Source organism: Pelodiscus sinensis, chromosome 2 (genome assembly GCF_049634645.1).
Source record: "Pelodiscus sinensis isolate JC-2024 chromosome 2, ASM4963464v1, whole genome shotgun sequence".
Classification (NCBI taxonomy): Eukaryota; Metazoa; Chordata; order Testudines; family Trionychidae; genus Pelodiscus; species Pelodiscus sinensis.
The window spans coordinates 160,941,389-160,963,467 of NC_134712.1; the positions used below are offsets into that span (position 1 = coordinate 160,941,389).

At 39.1% G+C, this 22,079-nt stretch overlaps 1 protein-coding gene across 2 annotated transcripts in view; it reads right to left on the reverse strand.

Annotated features, from left to right (window-relative positions):
* Positions 1-22,079, reverse strand: part of CUL1 (cullin 1) — a 93,570-nt gene that overhangs the window by 10,850 nt on the left and 60,641 nt on the right. For both annotated transcript variants that reach the window (XM_075921712.1, XM_075921711.1), the window contains exons 8-16: positions 17,584-17,746; positions 12,564-12,694; positions 9,614-9,721; positions 9,419-9,525; positions 7,545-7,593; positions 6,972-7,103; positions 5,843-5,960; positions 4,443-4,519; positions 2,018-2,149 (exon numbers count right to left, since the gene is read on the reverse strand). In XM_075921712.1, coding sequence (XP_075777827.1) covers positions 2,018-2,149; positions 4,443-4,519; positions 5,843-5,960; positions 6,972-7,103; positions 7,545-7,593; positions 9,419-9,525; positions 9,614-9,721; positions 12,564-12,694; positions 17,584-17,746 — 1,017 coding nt within the window. The remainder of the gene's footprint in view (positions 1-2,017; positions 2,150-4,442; positions 4,520-5,842; positions 5,961-6,971; positions 7,104-7,544; positions 7,594-9,418; positions 9,526-9,613; positions 9,722-12,563; positions 12,695-17,583; positions 17,747-22,079) is intronic.

The window sequence follows — 22,079 nt, forward strand, 5'->3', positions numbered from 1 at the left end:
AGCTTGTGACCAGTTGAACTACATGCAGACAGTTCCTTCCAAGTATCCTGGTGTCATAGCTAAAGCTTTGTCTTTTACCCATACGATTTCTAATTTCACAATATTTCCCTTCAGTTTGTTACTCAACTGAAGCTAGAGCTACACTATCCTCATCTTTTCAGAAAAAGCCAGCAAATTACGCTCCACAATTTGGGTAGCTTTTTCCGATTGCTCTTCCGGCAGAGACTTTTCTGCCATTTGGCTCCGTCTAGAGGGGGGCCAAATGACAGAAAAGCCTCCTCTTTTGGAGGAGCCCATATTTCTTGTAGAACGAGGTATACAGGGGCTCCCCGAAAGAGCGCATTTGCTCTTCCACAAAAAAGCAGAAAAGCAAACGCATTCCTTGGATGTGGCGGAGTTTTTCCGGGATAGCTCCAGTATCCCAGAAAAACCCACCAGTCTAGGCATACCCTGAGAGTAATTTCCATTTTACCTTTAATATGAAACCTAAACACAGTTTATTGGTTTTCACTACTTGACATAAGAAACATTTGAAATACAATTGTACATACTGTAAGACTAATTTTTCATCAAGATCTATAGTAAATTAATGAACTACAGTGCTCAGACCATTTTATAGGGTTGCCAGATGGTTTCAACAAAAATACCGGACATGCTTGACATTACATCACAATCTACATCTTATTTAGAAAATACCGGACATTTACATTTTCTTAATTTGTTTCCTGAACAGAAAGCTCAAAACCGGACACCTGGCAACCCTACAGACCAATGGTTTTCATTCAAGTTTACCTCTAGTAGAATTAATACCATAAATGCATAAATTCAATAAATAGTCCAAGTAAGGCATTTGTGAACTCAAAAATCTGTTTATTTTAGTTCCTCTAATAAAAGACTGACCCTGCAAATCATAATGCACACATTTATGCACACACATGCTCCTGCTGCTACACTGCTGCTCAATGAGCTTGGGAATAACACCCGTAGTAATGTAGGCATTGCCTTAGGAAGTTACAGAAAACACAAAATTAATTTAAAATGCCAATATCAAATACTATTAGATAGTGTTTACTTGACTTCCAGAGTTCAGAAAAGTACCAAATAGAGCTGAACAGCACCTATATTTATATTAGGTTGTTTGTGTGCTGACATAGGTAGGCAGGCACTGTTTTAATTCACAGGAGAGTCTAAGTCAGATTTAGTCCCTTCCTAAAACTCAGAAGTTTACATCATACTGAATACTTCTAGGAGAATGTAGAAATGTAGCCGTGTTAGTCTGGGGTTTGCTAGGAGAATGTAAGCACTCCGCCATTTTAAAAAGGAGCATAAAATAGGTCCTAAGGTTATAAAACTTTTAACCCAGTGATCTCAATTTTTTTTAAACAATTATCTTATTGTAATGACTATATCAAGGATTGACACAAGCTGAAAAGTTTTTTTGGGGGAAAAAAAACAACAGAAAATGTTTTAAGACCAGATTTTCTAAAGAGCTCAGATCCTGTTTAGGCACTAAAATAAAGCAGGAAAGATTTCCAAAAGGAGCCTGTCAAGGTTTTGAGCACTTTAAAATTTGCCCCTTTCATTTCTTATGTCTAAGTGGCTGCCAAACTCTTGAGAAAATCTGGCCTTAAACACTTTAAAGAAATACAGTGATTATGCATCATTTTTAAATTATTTTGTCTCGCTGTTTAACCACCTCCAAAATTTGAAGTTAAAACATAGTTTCTAACTTCTTCTCAACTATTGCACACTCATGTTTTGCTATTGCAGGGATGGCCATGAAGGCTTGGCTCTTATTTTTAAGGTATGTGAAACATTTGTTCTGAAACTTTTCTCCCTAGCACACAGACCTACATATATATTTTGTCATTTGTTTGACATTAAAAAAAATAGAGTGAGGTAGGAACTTCCAACAGCAAGGTTCCTCTATGTTACACTTTGGAAGAATTCATTTAAAAAAATGTTTAGATTACTCAGTTATTCACTAAACCTTTCCCTAATACAAAGTTATTTTTACCTGCAATGTGTATCTATTTTTGAAACAGTTGGTAACCAGTTCTCCTTTGGATAGCTGATACAACCAGGTCAATTTTCTTCCACTATGACGACTGGCATAAAAAGCTGTAAATCTCTGGTAACTGCGTTCCAACTGCATAAAAAAAAATAATAATAATATTTCCACCACTGTATTTTCACACTTGTAAGTGTATTGGAATCGACAGCATATAGATCAATCCAGACTACCCCATGTAAGCATGCCCTTTGCTAGACGAGCTAGATAGAACATTTTTTAAAAGGTTCTTCAGACTTGCATACAAATTTCCTTTTGTGATCAACTTCATTTTAAATGTCATATGGAAAGGAAAAGAAAACAGGCTTATGTTCTTTTGCTTCTTTGCAAAGTATTAAGAAAGGCCTGAAAGGTCATTTCCTTTCCCTTCACTTCTCCTCCCCATCTCACTAGTTAGGGCACGTCTATACAGGCAAATTTTGTCGCCAAAAACCCCAACAGCATGCGGCCACAACCAAGGGGATATGATGCTCCATAAGGTGAGCGTGCCAAAGACACACCTCTCTCCCATTCAACCTTCCAAAGGCACATTCAACAACCATGAGGCATCAGCTTAGCCTGTTGTCGAACCATTCCTTATTGCTGTCCAGGTATCTTGTGCAATGGGTAAGCCAGGTAACCGAGGATCACTATCGGCATTTCCACATCCCCCAATGTAATTCTGTGGTCTGGAAAGAAAGTCCCAATCTACAGCTTTCTGTACAGGCCACTGTACCTGAAGATGAGTGTGCATCATGCACCTTTTTAGACCACCTGTATTTATGTCTATGAAACACCTACAATGATGCACAAGCATCTGAAGCACCATCAAGAAGTACCTTTTCCAATTGATGTACACTGTGGCAAGATAGGGTGGTGCTACACTGGGAATGTGTGTGCCATCAATTGTCCCACCAGTTTGGAAAGCCCATGTCAGCCAAGCCAGCCACTATGTCATACACATTTCTCAGAAACAGAGTTCTATGCAGCAAAATGTGATTTAGTGCCTTGCACACTTGCAGAAGTGCTGCCCCAATGGTAGACTTCTCCACTCCAAACCGATGTGCAACTGAACGGTAGCAATTGGGAGTTGCCAACTTCCACAAAGCAATCACAACACGCTTCTCTACCAAGACAGCAGCTCTCAATGGGTGTTCTTGCACCACAGTTCAGCACACAGCTTCAGGAAGGTTGCTTTACACATCCCAAAGTTGTGTAGCCACTTTTCTTCACCCCACACCTGCATGACAATGTAATCCCACCACTGAGTAGTGATTTACCTAGTTCAAAAGTGACACACTACTCTGCACAGGTGCTCTGTGGCAGCCAAATAAAATGCCAAGTTGCTGCTGTTCGTGTCACTTATATTGTCATTCGCATCTGAGTCGTCTTCTGACAGTAAGTTCAACAGTAGCTCTGCTGTCATGCATAATGTCCTAAGAGCACTGAATACAGCACAGGAAAGAAGTCTGGAATCCATGATTTCTCACAGCAGATGTTGGAGTGTGCAGTAAGGACTGGCGGTTTCAAATAACTCCAAAGGAAGCCGGAAGCCCGTGAAGCAAAGAGATGGAAGACAGGATGTTTTTTCAACATTCCCAAAATGTCTTTCACTACGTTGTGCGTTTCCACAGTGCCTAGTGACTGAAGGTGACACCAGGCACTATGAAATGCATACTCACATTGCTTTGGTCTTTCTGTCGATGGGGAAGCTAACAACGTGTCCATAGTATGTCGTCAGAGGTTGCAGTCTAAACATGACTTGGTGACTTTCGCATGTCGACAGTACTTGCATGGCCAAAACTTTCCAGTCTAGACATACCCTTAGGTTAGAAATTCAGGTCTGGACTAGCTGGAGGACAACAGTGACTGGAAAGCTGGTCATCATGTAATCTCAAGAATCAACAGAATGAAAGCTGAATAACTGAGAGGGTCTCTGTTTCTTAACTACAACAAAAGCTTTAAAAGCATGAACCTATTTTACTTTAATGACTACTGAATGTTTTGGAAGAAGGACATGTTGGTAAAAGATGTTCAGGTCCAATCAATTAAAAAAAAAAAAAAAAGCATCACACACCTCAGACCTTCCCCCTGAAAGGTCCTCCAGCACAACCAGGGAAGACAAGACTTACCATTTCTGATATTTCAAAAATTAAAAAATGAACAGGAAAAACATTTCAGGCTCTCTTTACATACCGTAAAAGAAGAGATACTTAAAATTTCAATTTTATTTGAATAAATCTTTTGCAGGACATCTTTACCAAAGGCAAAAGAGATCAAGTCATGACATTTTGTGTTAGAAAGCGTTGGGGAGTTCATTTTAGGTCCTCCATGAAAAACGTAAACTGAAACTTTAAGCTTTAATATAAGATTTAAAAGCATATTGGCTTACCTCAGTAGGTAGAGCAAACGTGCAGGACTGCTGAAAGGGCCATGATCCAGAACTGAGAACCTGTATGCTGAAATCCACTGGAAAAGAAATGTTCATAGATTAATAGACTATCAGCTATTTCTCCTTTGTTATTATGGACCTGTCCGTGTGCAGTTTGGGAGAAGCCAACTCAAACAGGAGAAGTTTCTGTCTTGCCTAACCAGAAAGAGTGATGACACTAATACAAAAGACCGTGGGTATTACTATTTGGAAAACATATTATTAAAATTAAAGACACTGTGGGTCGAGGGTTCAAATTTCTATTTACTCCAAATATAACTCAGAATTCCCTGACATTTCTATAAATGTAATCTCATTAATTAGTAAGGATGTAAAATCTCATTTCATTTGTTAACAGCTAAACTTAACATTTAACCAGTTAACTGATTAATGGGGACATGATGGAACAGCCCTTGTGCTATAGTAGGGGGGGCATGGCCCAGTCACTTCTTATCTACTTTAAGAGCAAGCAACAGGGGGACGGATGAGTGAAGGGAAAGGCCTCTGAGGAAAGAAGTGGAGTGGGGGACAGGGCTGTGGACTGGGTGCCAGTGGAGGTCCACTCCCTCCATTCTTTTATGGAGCTTATCGTGCTCCAGTGTAGACATTCTCACTCAGGGTGAAGCCTGGGTGCTTAGCCACAGCAAGGTGGTGTAGTCCTTGGAACCCAGGCCACAGAACTAGTGGGAATGTCTTCATTGATATTTTTAACCCTCTTGATAGGAGATCTGAGTCTCACTGCCACAGGGCTGTTTGTGCAGCATAGACAGATTCTCAGATGACAGGCAGAAGTGAATACATTATATAGATTATAATATAAAATTATGTAAAACCTGAAATTGACCTTGCACAACACAGGACTGTAATAAAGTAAAAACTCAAGTGATGATTCTGTTAAAGCATTTTTCAACAAAAAAAAAAAACCAGAGACCTCTCACTCTGAAAGCAACAGGCCTATTATAATGAGCCAAAGGAGAATCTATCTTTTTTCAGTACTATCCTACACAAATATTCCTATTTAAGCAATGATTTGGCTCAAAGAAAAAACACATTTAAAACATCAGGTTTCACTTTGAGCAGAGGTGGATAAACTAAGATGAATCTTCTCACTGGCACAACTAATCTCCTTGTGATCTGTATCATATCAGGCATCACAAAATGCTGTTTGGAAATCCAAAAAGTCTATCCAAGCTGAAGTTTTAATAACTCTAGTTTTCATTGGTATGCTACATGAATCAAACAATTCCCTCATTCAACAGTTGGTCATTTCCCTTTGTATCACTACAATTAAGGGAAAGTGTGGCTAATTCAACAGTTACTCAAGCTTTTAAGAGAAAGGTTATATTAAATTTAATACTTACAATCTAATGGTTCTGAATTCGTCAAGTGCTTTTTAAATTGTTCATTCAAGTCCTTGCTTACACCAATGTCTTGGAACATTCTCTGAAGTTTAGAGGTGTACTCAAAACCACAAGCTTGCTGTAATTAAACAACACAACTTTGTCTGCAAGACCATGTATTTTGACACAGGGAGAACCAACACAACAAGAAAATAAGGGGTTCTCTATTTGGAATCAATTTATTCCCTGCCAATCAAAATCACTCTGAAAGTTCTGAACCCATTTAGACAAGTAACATATTTTATTTGCTTTTTCTGTAGCTGTTCTGTCACCAAAACTGTGAGATCAACATTTTAAAAATAAAATGAATCAGCTAGGAAACACTGTCATGAAAATGTAACCAACTAGTCTCAATATACAGTCTATTTGGTAGCCCTTTATAACAACTATCAAAATGAAAAAGTTATTGGCACTTTACTCCCCCTTCAAAAAACTGCACAGAAATAAACAGCAGTTATACAATTTGATTATGAACCCAACTGTATTGATTAATGATTACTACACTTATCTCCACTGTCCAATTGCAGCACGCACAGAAAAAAAAAATCAATTGTTCTCCTAGCTTCAGGGCCAAAAGTGGCAGACTGGGGAACAGTTTGTAGCTGTTTGCTTGGATAAGACGACAGCTTAAAGATCTTATTTAAAACAAACCCCTTAAACAACGAATAGTCTAGTAGCACCTTAAAGACTAACAAAACATGTAGATGTTATCATGAGCTTTTGTGGGCACAACCCACTTCAGATGACAGGCGTGTTGGAAGTCCAGATCCAAGAACCAACACTTCCAACATTTCTGTCATCTGAAGAAGTGGTTGTGCCTACGAAAGAAAGCTCATGATACCATCAACATGTTTTGTTAGTCTTTTAAGGTGCTACTAGACGATTTGTTGTTTAAGTTGTAGTTACAGACTGACTTGGCTACCCCTTTGAAGATTCCAAAAAGAGACATACTAATTGCCAGCCTATGGGATTAAATTACTTGTGAACATAAAGTTAATATGATCAAAATTAAAAAGCTGTAAAATTATAGAACTGAAACGTTATATTCAGCAGTGCCTCCCAAGCCACTGCTAAGAAAGGGAAGAATTACCTTAAGTTTAGAGATCATGCTTGCTTCAGCATCATCACTAGCACTGTTTTGGTGTACCAGTCTCTTTGCCAGCATTTTAGCATAGAATTTTTGAAACACATCCTTGTCTTCAATGTACTTGAATACAACCATCTGTAAAAGCCAAAAAAAATTTTTTTACAAAAGGAACAGACTTGAAAATTTGTATCAAGTCCAAATTTTGTTTAAAATGTCATACAATTTAATGCTAATTATTTTTGAAAAATGCAGTCTTTTTAATCTTTGAAGTAGTTCAGAAGAGATCAAATGATTTTATGCCATAATATAAATTAAAGAGAATGGTGATTCTGTTCAGCTTTTTAAGGTATAATATTGATTGAAGGAAGAGGTTTTCCAAAAAACAAAGACTTTTGACTTTTAAACAAAAGAATGTTACCAAAAACTTTAATCTTAAATAGAAAAGAAAATAATGAAATACACAAATTAAAAGTTTTGACTGCACATGGTCTACAATCTTCTGTGATGACCTTCAAATGATTGTGAAATTAAAAAGCTTATATTATATAGGGGAAAAAAACCATTTAAAAATCTTACCACTTGATTGAGTGTATCTTCTAGCTCCGCTTCTTCTGGATTCTTAGAGCTGCAGTCAAAGAAGTGCACTACTGAGCAAATTTATTAATTTATGAAAACCCTGCCACATTCTAGATTAATGACTTGGTATATATGGAAATTTATTTAATAAGCAAAGAGTGCTAGCAAAAGACAAAGCGGCTCAAAATTTTTATTTCTTTCGGAGAATTTCAATCTACCAGCGAGTTTCCCTTCAAAAGGAGTAAACACGGTTTTCCCACATGCTAATATATAGATTACATAAACTAATGCATTTAAATTAAGAAAATAGCTTTTTAGTTGAAGTGCAGACTATGGCCCTCAAGACTGCAGTGGACCATGCTTGGACTCCACAATGGCTAAGAAAGAGCTATGTCCACATGGAAAAAATGAACCCTGTACAGAATTTCAAGCTGTTCTCTGCAACTGAGTGCTCTCTCGCTCGGTCTCTCTCACTCTCTGATTATCCTAGACACAGCCTAAGAGAATTTCTGAAATTTTTACACTTGCATTCTAAAAAAAGACTGATGTTTTAGATTTGAATCTTGGTAGGCTGAGAACGTAAGCAGACAACACAAAGGAAGATTTTCACACCATATGTTCATCAAGCGTACCCTAACCTAGAAAAACCAAGCATCCTATTATAAAGCAGTTTCTCAAAGTGGCCCACGAAACCACTCTGAGAAACACTGCTATTAAAGGGTTAAGCCAATATTTATCTCTCAGGGTATGTCTAGACTACATGTCTCCGTCGACGGAGGCATGTAAAATAGGCTACCTGACGTAGTCAATGAAGCGGGGATTTAAATATCCCCGGCTTCATTAAACTAAAAATGGCCACCACGCTGTGCCGGATCAGCTGATTGTCGGCATAGCACAGCAGTCAAGACGCAGCTCAGTTGACAGGGGAAGCCTTTGTCAACTGCTCCTGTAAGCCTCATTTCACAAGGCATAAGGGAGCGGTCAGACAAAGGCTTCCCCTGTCAACCGATCCACGTCTTGACTGCCGCGCTGTGCCGACAATCAGCTGATCCGGCACAGCGTGGCGGCCATTTTTATTTTAATGAAGCAGGGGACATTTAAATCCCTGCTTCACTAACTATGTCGGGTAGCCTATTTTACATGCTTCTGTCAACAGAGGCATGTAGTCTAGACATACCCTCAGTGAACCAGTTATCAGGGTTGCCAAATCAGTGCCAATATTGACTCAAGTTCCTTAAGAAAAGGGATGATTTCAACTCAATCCACAAGTTGCTGAACCATTAAATAACAAATACTTTAATCAAACCATGAACCACAAAATCTTACAAGGAAGCTTTTTTGTCCTTAATTTGCAATCACGTGGCCAGAAAGACACAGAAAACTAAAAAGAAATACCAGAGTTTTGAAGTAAAAAAGGAAAATGATTCTTTTCCTTTGTGAACTGAAACTTAAGAGCAACATGGAATTTTCTTTGGATAACAGATTTTAGAAAATGTTCCTATTCAATTTTGTATATAGAATTTTCAAGCAACCATTACTGCGGTATCTTTTTTGCTTGAATTAAATGTTTAACTATTTAAACATGTTTCTATAATGCAATGTATAATTTTACTTCACAACTATGATTATTATAAAAAAAAAAAAAAACCCAAACAAATGGCCTGGTAGCATTTCAGAGTAATCTGAAGAAATGGGCTGTGCCCACGAAAGCTCATGATACCATCTCCATGTTTTGTTAGTCTATAAAGTGCTACCAGACCATTTTTTGTTTTTTTCTGTAACAGACTAACTCATCTACCCCCTGATGATTATTATAGCTTTTCAAAAAAATAAATGCTAGAAAACTGATTTTTAACTTTCCTTAGAAGACATACCTTTTCTTTAACAAGGAGTCACAATATCGTGCCAGCAATTCTGGAGATTTACTGGATGACTGAGCCATTTTTGTCACTGCATTATTATTTATAAATCGACCACAAGCCTGTAAATTACACAAGAAAGTTAAAGTTTTGGAAATCCCCCAAATCAAAGCAATATAATGGTTACCACAAACATTAAACAAACTTTACCTTATCTAATGCAGCCACAAAGCCAGCATCATTGTTGAACGCAGACATGACTAGAGCGTTGTATTTCTTATGGACATCCAACACTGTTTGTACATACATTTTTGGATCCTGAAAGAGAAAACAATCTGTTGCTTGTTCAACTTTTTGCAAGTTTCTCTAAAAAATGCAACTGACTAATGTCCTCTTAGGCAGAGTGAAAGTTTAAAAAAAGGGAGATTAGAAGTATTTAAAAAAAAAAACAGAAGTAGATTTGAGACTATTAAATGCATTTAAGTGACAAGGAAAACTTGTCCTAGTCATTACTACAGTAACAGATACGTAACTTCCTCGTGGTTGATTTATACATACATAAGAATGCCGAATGTACAATGACTATTGCTGCTATATAAAGTATAAAAGGAAAAGCAATGATATCCAACAAGGAGATATTCTGAAGACACAAGTTTAATTAAAAATCATATCTAACACTTTGTCGTTCAATAAACCAAAACATGGCAATTTCTAAGATGAAACCATGCAATTAGTTTTCCAGTAATAAGATCTTACTTCTAAATACTTTACCAGAATGAAAATTATTATTAATATTTCCAATAAAGTAAGCCAAGATAGAACCAGAAATTAATAAAAAGGTTCCTCCTTGAACAGCTACAAATATTGCAAGAAGGTTCAGACAGGAAACATTCTGAGACAAGACTCTCAGGAGACCTTGCAAGACAAAAACCGAGTCTCGTGAGCTCAACGTGGTGTCTCTCTGAAGGTGCTAAGTGTCACAAGAGTACAGGTGAGATAAATAATCTAGGTGTATTTAATAGGGATGTTAAAAAGCAGGTCATTATGTAACCGTGTAACTGCTGAAAATCTCAGCAGTTACAGCAGTGTGGGATGGAATTCAGCTCCTGAGGTGAGAGCCTGCGTATAACCATTAATGGTAACCGAAAAGACCAGACTTATTGGTTAACTAAACGGTTGTTTGTTCACATCGCTAGCATAAAAGTATAAGTCCCCAACCAGGGGACTGTGGCAAAGCCTCAGCTCTGGCAAAGCCTCAGAAGCGGGGGAACACGCCGCTGCTGCGGGTTTGCTCCCGGTGCCCCTGGTCTGCTGGGGACCGTCTCCAGCAGACCAGGGGCACCGGGAGCAAAGCGGGTCCCGCGCCAGAGCAAAGCCTCAGAGGCGAGGCACCCAGCCGCTGCGGCTTTGCTCCCCGTGACCCTGGTCTGCTGGGGGGAGGGGGCGCAGCTAGTGTGACCCCCCCCTCCCCCAGCAGACCAGGCTTTTGTTGTGGACCCTGGGGCAGAGCAGCTGGGGCGCTGCCGGTTGGTCCCGCAGCGCCGCTCTGGGCACTACTGGACCAACCCGGCAGCACCCCAGCTGCTCTGCCCCAGGCGTCCTGATTCAGCCGCTGCTGGTCAGTTTCAGCAGCGGCTGAATCAGGACGCCTGGGGCAGAGCAGCTGGGGTGCTGCTGGGTTGGTCCAGTAGCACCGAGGAGCGGCGCTACTGGAGCAACCCAGCAGCACCCCAGTTGCTCTGCCCCAGGCGTCCCCAAGTCAGCCGTTGCTGAAACTGACCAGCGCTAACTACAGGAAGCCTGAGGCACAGTTGCTCTGCCCCGGGCTTCCTGGAATCAGCGGCTGATCAGTTTCAGCAGCAGCTGACTTGGGGTTCTTAAGTTGAATCTGTATGTAAGTCAGAACTGGCGGTCAGTTTCAGCGGCGGCTGAATCTGGATGCCAGTTCCGACTTACATACAGATTCAACTTAAGAACAAACCTACAGTCCCTATATTGTACGTAACCCGGGGACTGCCTGTATATACTTGTATAAGTATATTCAGGGAAGTAGGTGTGATGGTTCCCAAGGGAATGTAATGTAGGTGCTGGCTTGGGATGAACAGGGAGACAGATGCAAGTAATTTGTGGAGGGAAAGCAGCAGAAGAGAAAGGCAATGTTTCTTTCACTTTATCATCTGCTTGAAAGTCATCCACTTCTTTGTTTAAAAACACACAACTGTATAGTCAGTTCCATTATGAGAATATATTCTGCTCTTCCTAAATTCCCTTTTCTCTCCATAAAATTAAAACAAAAATAATACACCTGATAACTTTAACACACACACGTTGCAGATTATTTAAATACTGTTCAATGAGGCAACCTCAATATTTGTTGATTAAAGTGAGGCACCTCATTACAATTCTTTTATAATTAATCAGCACTACTTTCCCTTAATAATAAAAATATTGTACTAGAAAATAATTGTACAGCCGCTCCCCGAGTTACGACCACCTCCATTTACGACCATCCACACTTACGACCAAAGCGGTCGTAAATGCAGATCCGAGTTACGAACGGCGATCCACACTTACGAACAGCACAGTTGCCATGTAACTCTATGGGATCCGAGTTACGAACACTTCGAGTTACCGACCAAGTGTTGGTCCATAACTTGTTCGTAACTCGGGAAGCAGCTGTATATAGTTTGCAGAACTGTTGTAGATGAGAGGATATGAAAGGGTGAAGTGTGTGCTGCACTATGTTCTAACCACCATCTCCTACAGGTAGAAAGGATAAGCTTCTGAGTGCCACTGACTTGAAAAGGAACTCTGACGCTCAAAAGCTTGTCACTTCCATCAGGAGAAGTTGGCCAATAAAACGTATTACCTCAGCCTTCTTGTCTCAATTTTATGCAGCCATATTCAGCATACATAATATTGTATCTGAAGTAATAAAAGTTAAATTGATTTAAAACAAGTCAAGAGACAAGTACATAGGATGCAGTACAGAATAAAGAATAGTTTGTCAGTAGACCTCGACCACTTAGTTCCCAGCTGCTGTATTCCCAAGGAAATATACAGGCCTCTCAGTTAACTATAAAGGCCTCAGAGGCATTCACCTCTCACAAAATGAACTGTTAACAGTCAAATATAAAACTATATCCAAAAAGATACTTGCATTTAGAGCAGCTTCTCCACACTTCTCAATAGCAGCTAGACCCTGATTATGAATGTGCGTTTCCAAGAGTTTTTTCAGCTCTCCAAGGCCATCCTGGATTCGAGATACAAGGTTATACATGCGTCCCAAGTCTGGAAAAAAAGAAAGCCAATCTCTCTCATCTGTATTAACTAGGATTTCCTTTCTCCCAACACTCCAATGCTGCATTTTTTAAGTGGCCAACGAACATAGCCACACATCCATCAACATATGCATAATTGCAAGTATTATTACATAACAAATCAAACAATTTACACTAAACAATTGCAGAGTAATACAAAGAACTAGATGGCACTAAAGGACAAAACCTTATGAAAATAAAAAAATTCTGATTAAGTATTAAATCACTTCTTACTTCCGGTACACAAATCAAGAAACTAAAACCAAGATCTAAACTACAGTAAATAATAACTTATTTCTAGTTTTCATAAAGTTCCCACATTTGCGAGGAGGTGCTGTGTCATACAACTCAGTTTAAACTTTGAGTATGTAAATTAGGATTTTTGCCTCCAAGTCCTCTATAACTGATATCACTGTTTCAGCACCACCAGCAGTAATAGTGGTGGGAGTGCTAATGTAGCGTAGGCTCCAGCTGGCCAACAACATAACCACTGTATTCTGTAATCCTCTCAGAGCAAGTACACATAACACAATACTTGAAACCTCAGAAACCACCTGCAGCTTTCTTTAAAACAAAGACACACAAGCGCACACATTATTTCACCCAGTGATGGAAATAAAATAGTGTTAGCAACCGTGGGAAATCTGAGGCAAAAAACCAAGTGCAGATGTGGCCTTTGAGAGAAACTTCAAAAAGTGTGATATCTGCAAATTTTGTTGGAGAAATGCTACTGCCTCCTCATCAACCTTTTGGGACGTGGGGGTAGAGGAGATGATATTCAATGACTGCTAAGTTTTAGCAAATTCTGTTTTGTTTTATAAGCCCAACTAAAAAGAAAGGGATGATTGACAAGAGTTCCTCTACAAAACTCAAGGTCACAGGATGAAAAACTTTATTGAACATATAAAAACAACAGGCTGCAGCCAGGATTTCTCAGTGATTTTGCAGTGTCCAAATTGAAGGAGTTTGATGTCAAAAGTCAAGTACTCAGCTCTTTTTAAAAATAAGGCCCTTTTCAAGGTCTCAGGTTGAGCACCCAAAAAATGAAACACACAAAATCACTAGTTGCCATAGAAAGTCTTGGACTTAATAAACAGATACTCGAATGTTCAGGTAAAGGACAAAATTAACCATCATGAACTACATACCATGAGATGTGATAATCCAATACGGTAATGTTAGATTTTTCAGTCATATCCTACCATTCAATGTTGTGGGACTTTTTTGTATAGCCTATGAGTAGTTTATTAGAAACCCCAAATTACTGGATGTTAAATAAAAGGCAGTACACTATATCAAAATATAAACCACACAAAAATGGTGCCTTTTAATACGGAACACTAGTGACTCCTACATTAATATTGGCTAACTTTTTAAATTTAGTCACTTATAACTTGATGAACTTTCAGGATGATATATACAAACTGCCTCAAGCTTTTTCTAAAATAGTTTTTTCTGTAGTTTTATATATATACACACACACACACACATCAAGACTATCTGATCCACAGTTCCCTCTTTTTGTTTCAAGTCCCTGGTAAAATCTCCTGAACAGTAATTCTATGAGAGAATGTAACTCATGTGGTTGTTAGCCATATCTCAAAAGTGAAGGAACAAGCATTGTTGAATCAGCCTAGTTATACTTAGAAATCCATGAAAGCTTCAGCCTGCTTGTTGCATTTGTCTTCTAAGGTAATTTTTCCTAAGACATCTTATACAATGTTTAATAAAGACATTTATTCCTGGCATTAATTGTACTGATGTGCTTAGATACCAGCTGACTAATGCACACAGTCTCCTATATTATTATTATTGCATAATATGCTTAAGCAATTACACAATACCTCAAGAGCGAGTGGTTTGTAATACAGCGTGCCTAATGTACCTTATATATGGAGGATCACAAGACAACACATTTCTGGCAGATGAGCTATAAATAATATATTATTGCATGTAACTATATACCATTTTCATTGCGGAGTTAAAATAATCTAAAATAATTTACTTCAATGCTTCATGAGCTTAGTTCCAATGACTTGAGACTAGATACAGAGGTCTCAAGACTAGATACAGATGATTTATATTAAGACTGAATTCCCAGGCAATAGGTTAAAGCAGCTGTTTCTAGCCATGTTGAGTTATAAGATACTGGTACTTAAAATGACCAAGGAACAATTACTGCCAGTTGTGCAAGTGAAAACAATTTAAGAGGAAAGAAACTTTTACAAAACCAGTGGCTATTTAAAAAGCTGCTCAGAGATTTGGTATCATAGACATTGGTAAAATTAATGCACAGAGACTTGGAGAGGTGGACAAAGATGCACTAAGGGCACGTCTATACTTAACAGATGCTCCAGAGGTCGATCTTCAAGAATTCAATTTAGCAGGTCTAGTATAGACCTATAAATCAAACGCTGAGGGCAGTCCCCACCAACATTGGGTAGTCCTGCTGCTTACGAGGAGTAAGGGCAGCCCAAGAGAGCATTTGCTCCCGTCACTATGGCTCGGCTGAAGGTAAGCTGACTCCATTATGCATTTTGTAGAACTGGTCTAGTATAGACCAGGGGCAGATGTTTTAAGGGATTTATCATTATATGGTACACACAAGAGCTCACTTGAACCATTATATGCATAGTACTATATTTTTAAAAAGTTAGTTAAAAGCATTAGTTTCTTATTGTTCGGCAGTGGTATTTTTAGTACAGTAAATGGTTTCTTAGCTCTTTTTCCTGCTAGTGAATGAAGGAGATTGCTGGCCTAATTCTGTAGGATAATCCTTTGTACCTTTGATAAAAATAAGTAGTGTTGGCCACTCTAGTCCTCCATTACAGTTGTTTTTTGTAATTATTTCTTAATGTTATCGTTATACAATCAAATCACTTCACTGTCCCTATCTTTGCCTGTGCCTTCTGAAAGACATTCAATCGTGGCAATAAGCAGATCCATTGTCTCTCCCACAGAAGTCTTGTGCCTACTATACTTCAAACAATTTCTTATAAATATTCCTTTAGTTATATATTCCTCAAATTCTCTCTCTCTAAGCTCTTTTAGCCCCCATTTTAGATATTAACTACTGAAGTTTATATTCTCCATTGATCCATTTATATTGATTCATTTCAGTCTGGCTTCAGGCCTGGTTTTGGAGCAGAAACAGCTTTGGTTGCTCTAGTAAACATCCTACACCGGGAGACAGATGGGGGGAGTATGTCTCTGTTAATTCTCTTGGACCTTTCAGTGGCTTTCTATACCATCGACTATGGCATCCTTCTAGAGCACCTGGCGGAGTTGGGTATCGGAGGCACTGTTGTGTGGTGGTTCCAGTCTTAGCTGATGGGACGCTCTCAGAAGATGGAGCTGGGGGCTTCTGGTTGACCCCATGGCAACTGTACTACAGAGTACCACAAGGTTCCCTCTTGTCCCTTATGCTGTTTAACATATACATGAAATGGCTGGGAGAGGTCATAAGGAGATTTAGAGGACAGTGCCATCAATACGCAGATGACACCCAACTTTATTTCTCTGTGACATCAAATCCAGGTGTGGCAGAGACGGATCTGAACTAGTGTTTGGAGGCAGTGACTGGATGAGGTCAAATAAACTGAAGCTGAATCCAGGTAAGACCGAGGTCCTGTAGAACAGGAAGCCATCTGTCTGGGAATATGATATGTTACCTGTTCTAAATGGGGGGTATACTTCCCCTCAAAGAACAGGTATGCAGCTTGGGTGTCCTCCTGGACCCTTTTTTAACATTTGAGAACCAGATTTCCTTGGTAATCAGTGCTTTTGGGCCGCTTCAGCTGATCCACCAGCTGTGACCCTTCCTGAATAAGAATGACCTTGCTATGGTAATTCATGCTCCTGTCACATCCCCATTGGACTACTGCCTCTGAAGAGAGTTCAGAAGCTTCAACTGGTCCAGAATGCAGCTGCTCGAGTTTTAACTAACAGAGCACATTATACCAGTGCACAGGCTTCGGGTATGTTTCCAGGCACAATTCAAGGTCTTGGTTATGACTTATAAAGCTCTAAATGGGTTGGGAGTGGGGTATTTGAAAGACCATCTCCTCTCATACGAACCTGCCCAGGGATGGAGGTCAGCTGGGGAGGCTTTGCTCTGTGTTCCACCACTTACGGAGATACAGTTAACATCTACGTGGAGTAGGGCCTTCTCAGTTTTTGCTCTCAAGCTATGGAATTCTCTCCCCCGGGATATTAGCCTGGCACCAAAGTTGGCACTGTTTTGTTGCCAAGCTAAAGCTAACCTTTTGTACCCATGCTTTTATTGGCGTGCGCGCGCACATGCGTGTGTCCTCCTCCTGAGGTAGTTTAGCAGGTTTTATGTCCCCCCCCCCCTTTTGCGGTCTTGTTTTTTATTTTCTTTATACAATTTTATTCTATACATAAAAATAAAATAATAATATATATATATAGTGTTTTAAAATTTTGGTAAGCAGCTTCAAATATTTTAAAGAGAGAAGGGAGCAAAAAATATCTAATAAATAAATAAATAAATGTTCGTTTCCATTAGTAAGACCTATTTCTCTAATAAAATGGATCTCTTTTTGCCTGAATTAAAATTACTTGTACCTTCCAATGCAATTTTTCCCTCCCCCTCCTTTTTTCTTATGCATTCCATCTATCTCACACCAGTGTTTTGAGTAGCCACTGAGCTGACTCTATGGATTTCCTTTTATTAAAAATTTCCCATTTCTCAGATTTTAAATTTCTTTATCCAGCATTAACTGCACCTTTTGATGCAACCACACCAAAGATATCAAAGTTAGCAATATTATGATCATTAGTACTATTAAGGGGCATCATCTCTGAGAAACTCCAAAACTGAAATTTGAACCAACTCACCTTCATTTTTGTCAGCATCCAGTAAGTTCTGAAACTCTGTATGAAAAATCTCCAAGTGTTTTTCAATAAGTACTTGCTCGCATTTTCGTGCTAATTCATCCTGTGTGCTCTCATGAAGATAAACCTGAACTCTACGCTGTTCCTCCAAAAGACGAGCTTCTGCCTACAGAACAAAGATCCATGTACTAATGTATAACAGCTGAGATGGAACAGCAGTAAAACCAATGGCTGCAGTATAAACTGATTAAAAAAAAAATCTGTTGATGTAACATTATAGCTGTCTATTTAAATACAGAGAATATTGTTCTCACAAGAAAAATAGTGCAGCTTCTTTTTGTTTATATGTAATACTTTGTGTTAGTGTCGACATCATTAATTTTCCTGTTTTAATCTGTTAAAACAGCAAAACATCACTGAAAAATATTTTCATCCTATGGCTCTGAACAGCAATATTTTCAAAATAAATGAGAAATCAATCATGGCAGAGCATCTGCGGCATTTAAGACTTCAGGCTTTCCAGTGTACAGTTAAAAATAAACATGAAGAGAAGGTCCTGTATACTTACACTCAAATTAACAGACAAAAGTAAACAATTTTACAGTATGCGCACAACATGGGTTAGGGGGTTCATAAATACAGCATATAGGATTACATACAAAAACTCTCCAAAATTCACAAACTGCATTAGTATTTATTTTAATCCTTGGAAACCTACATATATATATTTCTGCTGATCTAAAATCCTAACTGTTTAGTGTTTATTGCAAAACTTAAAACTGAATTTATGTATATGTCACCAATTGTCTAAATTTTGTTTGTAGAATATGCTAACAATTCTCTTTATGATCTGTAAAAACAGCAGGGTTAGATGAAGGGGCACAAGGGGCCCCACATTGCAGACTACGGATATTTTTATTAAAAAAATCCATCACAACATAAAGAAAATTAGAACACAGGTTTATTCATGTTCCTAACTGTTAAACTAAGCATTAAGGATAAGCCCACACTGAGTTTTAAAACCTACACATTAGATGGACAGAAAGGCCTTGCACAAAATAAAAATTTCAAATCATGCAGACACTAATCGTTAGCTAAATTCATTTCTATTAGGGATGTCAACAAGTAGTCAACTAGACGATTAATGGATAGCCTAATCTTATTGGTTAATCTCGATATATAGCCTCATACTTCAAGGGAAAAGACTGTGGGGATTAGGAATCAACCTTCCCTACAAGCAAATTATTCTTTAAATTGCCCACTGCAAGATTTACTGCACATTCTTCTGAAGCATCTGGTACTGGCCAGTGTCCATAGCACTGGACTAGAAGGAGAACTGATTTAGTCCCCAGCAATATTTACATTTCTATGAGTCAAGAGACTCCATTGCTTAGCCCCTTCTTATAGATAGTATCAAGAAATGTACTGGTCAAAAGAGAAACACTCAACTTGAAATGTATTCATTTCCAAAAAATTAGCTCAAAATAATTTCTCATATGGCACTTGCTCAAGTTCCTCTGCCAATCTCTGTGCTTTCAAAATTCTATTTTATTAAGCATTTCACAAAGCAAGAGGAGAGATACCTCAAAAATAACAATGGAAACCAACTGATTATACAGAAGAAATACACAAAGAAATAAAAACAGGAAAAAGTAAAAAGTAAATTTCAATATTAACCTGTTGAAATACTCTTCGGTGTTTAGAGTAATAACAGATAATAAACCTCAGCCAGAATTTATGATTTTTCACTTTGATGGGTCTCTATGAATCCATCCTTTACCTATGGCTACACAGACTATCACACCTTTACTCCTTCCCATCTCCCATGGAGTGAGAGCATATTTCCTTTTAATTCAGCAAATATATTACAATGCATAGCTAATGTCCATTTCTGAACTTCAAGTAAGAAACGGACTACAGCCATTTTACATCATAAATCATATTTCAACCTCCATGTGCTTATACAGAGCTAAAAGTGTTGTGGACAATCATGTACCATAAGTAGTATGGGTTTAGAAATTATTGTGCAATAAATACCCTCTCTCGTCACCAAGAATTTAGCTCCTGGCATGAAAGCCACTGGAGTCAATCAAGTGCAATTTGCTTTTTGGAGTCTCATTTTACTAATACTGATGAAGAGAACAATTCTGTTCCAGATATTTATATTGTACAGATCACCACAATGTATGAGCACAAGCATTGTCTACGAAACCAAAGAAAAATTAAACATCCTGTGATATTGGACTCAAAATACCCGACCGACACTATCTACACACTGAAGAGGAAAAAGCAGGAGAAATAATTTAATACCTAATAGCAACTAAACAGTTAGGTTAACTTGTGTGGGTTTTTCTACCACTGTAGTGAGACCATAGAAAAGAATCAGCGGAGAAGAAATTTGTTTCAGTTATCTAGTATCTAGCCCCACTGCATGCATTTTTCCTGAAGGCCCACATCCCTTGGTCTCCGTGTATTCTGTGTGTTCCCATATTCTTTAGACTGGTGTCTAATGCACAGCTTTTTTTGTTTGTTTGCTTCAACTGAATTCATTTGAGGATGAATGCTGGATGAACCCAACGTTTGGATTGGGATTTACGGTACTGGGATTCCTTCACTTTTCAGTGCTGTTGCTAATACTGACTATTTTTGTTTGTGTGTGATAAGGTTTTCTTCCTTCTCTCTTTTGAGAGGACAGAAAAAGCCAGAGCAATAAATCAAAAGGGAAATAAGAATTGCTGATTCAACAGTTATTGGAACACAAAGCTAGATATATCTGAGATTGATTGATACTCAGTAAATAACTCAAATTCAATTATGTTAGGATGGATTTTAATGTACCCTTAAAACTTTTGTATATTTTAAAGTTCCAAGCTAGCTCCTTCTAGTTTGAGGTATGAAGAAACAGCATCAAGAGCGCTCTAGGACTACAGTTGCAAAGCATGTAATCATGTTTTCATTAGAGTACACAAAAAGCCCATGTTTTCATCAAATCAAATGGGAAGGAAGATGGAATCACTTTGAAGAGGGAATTTATTGAAAATGTATATAATGACCATTATCTGAGATAAACAAGATCTATTTATTCTGCATACAATAAAACTGATCCAACGAATCAGGCTCAAAGTTGTCAAATAATCTTTAACCAACTTGTTCCTAATTGTCAGAGAGACTTGCCAATGAAATTATCCAATAATTTCAGTTTTTACCTAGTGCTATTTAGTAGGGTTCATTACCCTAGAACAGTGTTCTTAAAACTTTTTAACCACACAATCACTTTTTTCAATTTAAGTGCAAGGTAAGGTCTACCTCAAACCCAAATACCCTTAACCCATTTTCCTTCCCGCCCCTGCTCCACCTCTTCTCCAAGGCCTCACCCTGCTCACTCCATCCTCCTCTATCCTCACTCACTTTCACCAGGCTAGGGTAGGGGTACATCCTTTGGTCTTGGGCCAAGGAGTCTGGAGTATGGGAGGGGATCTGGGCTTATCCCAGGGTAGGAATTGGGATCTAGGAGGGGTTTCAGGGTGCAAACTCTGGGAAGGAGTTTGGGTGCAGGGAGACTCACGTCTGGGGCAAGAGGTTGGGTGCAGAAGAAGGTTCAGGGCTGGGACAGGAATTCAGGAAGCAGGTTCTGGCTGGGCACCGTTTAACTGAGACAGCTTCCAGGTGGTGGAACAGTGGGGTTAAGGCAGGCTAAATCCTGCTCTGAACCTGCACCACTCCTGAAAGCAGCTGGCATGTACATCAATGGCTCTGTAGCACCACGTGTTGCCCCCCATCTACAGACACTGAGCCCACAGCTTCTACTGGCCAAGGTTCCCCGTTATTGATCAATGGGAGCTGCAGGAGTAGTGTCTGCAGGCAAGGACAGCATGTGGAGAGACCTCGTGCTCTGCCTCTCCCAGGGCCTGCAGGGACATGACAGCCACTTCCAGGAGCAGCATTTACCATAGGAATAATTACTCCAGCCACAATAGGTTAGGCATTGTAGAACTCACTACTCAATAGAATTAAATGTAAGCGTGAGAGAGAAATGAAAATTATAAAATACACAGACCAGTCAAAAACCAAAACAAACCCACTTTGCAAGCAGTAAAACAATTAATAGCAACCCCCCATGTATGTTGGGTCAGGAGATGAGAGTGAAGGACAGAGTGTGTTTGTGAGAATGACAGACACACACAGTGAGAGAATGACAGAGATTTGAATCCCTCCATCCCATTCTCTCTGTGTGGAGATACAGTACAGAAGTGGGGGGAGCCCTGACATCAGCACTTCCTTGCTCCCTCCAATACCCTGCGCAGCAAGCAGGAGGCTCCCAGGAGGGCAGCTCCAAAGCAGAGGGCAGGAGAAGCGTGACAGTGGGTGGAGAGGCAACTGAAGTGCCAGCACTTGATAGCTCCCTGGCCAAACCAGTCAGGATCACCTGTCAGAGGCTGCAAGATCTATCTGTAGATCCTGATCTACTGGTTGGTGACCACTGCCCTAGAAGATCCAGA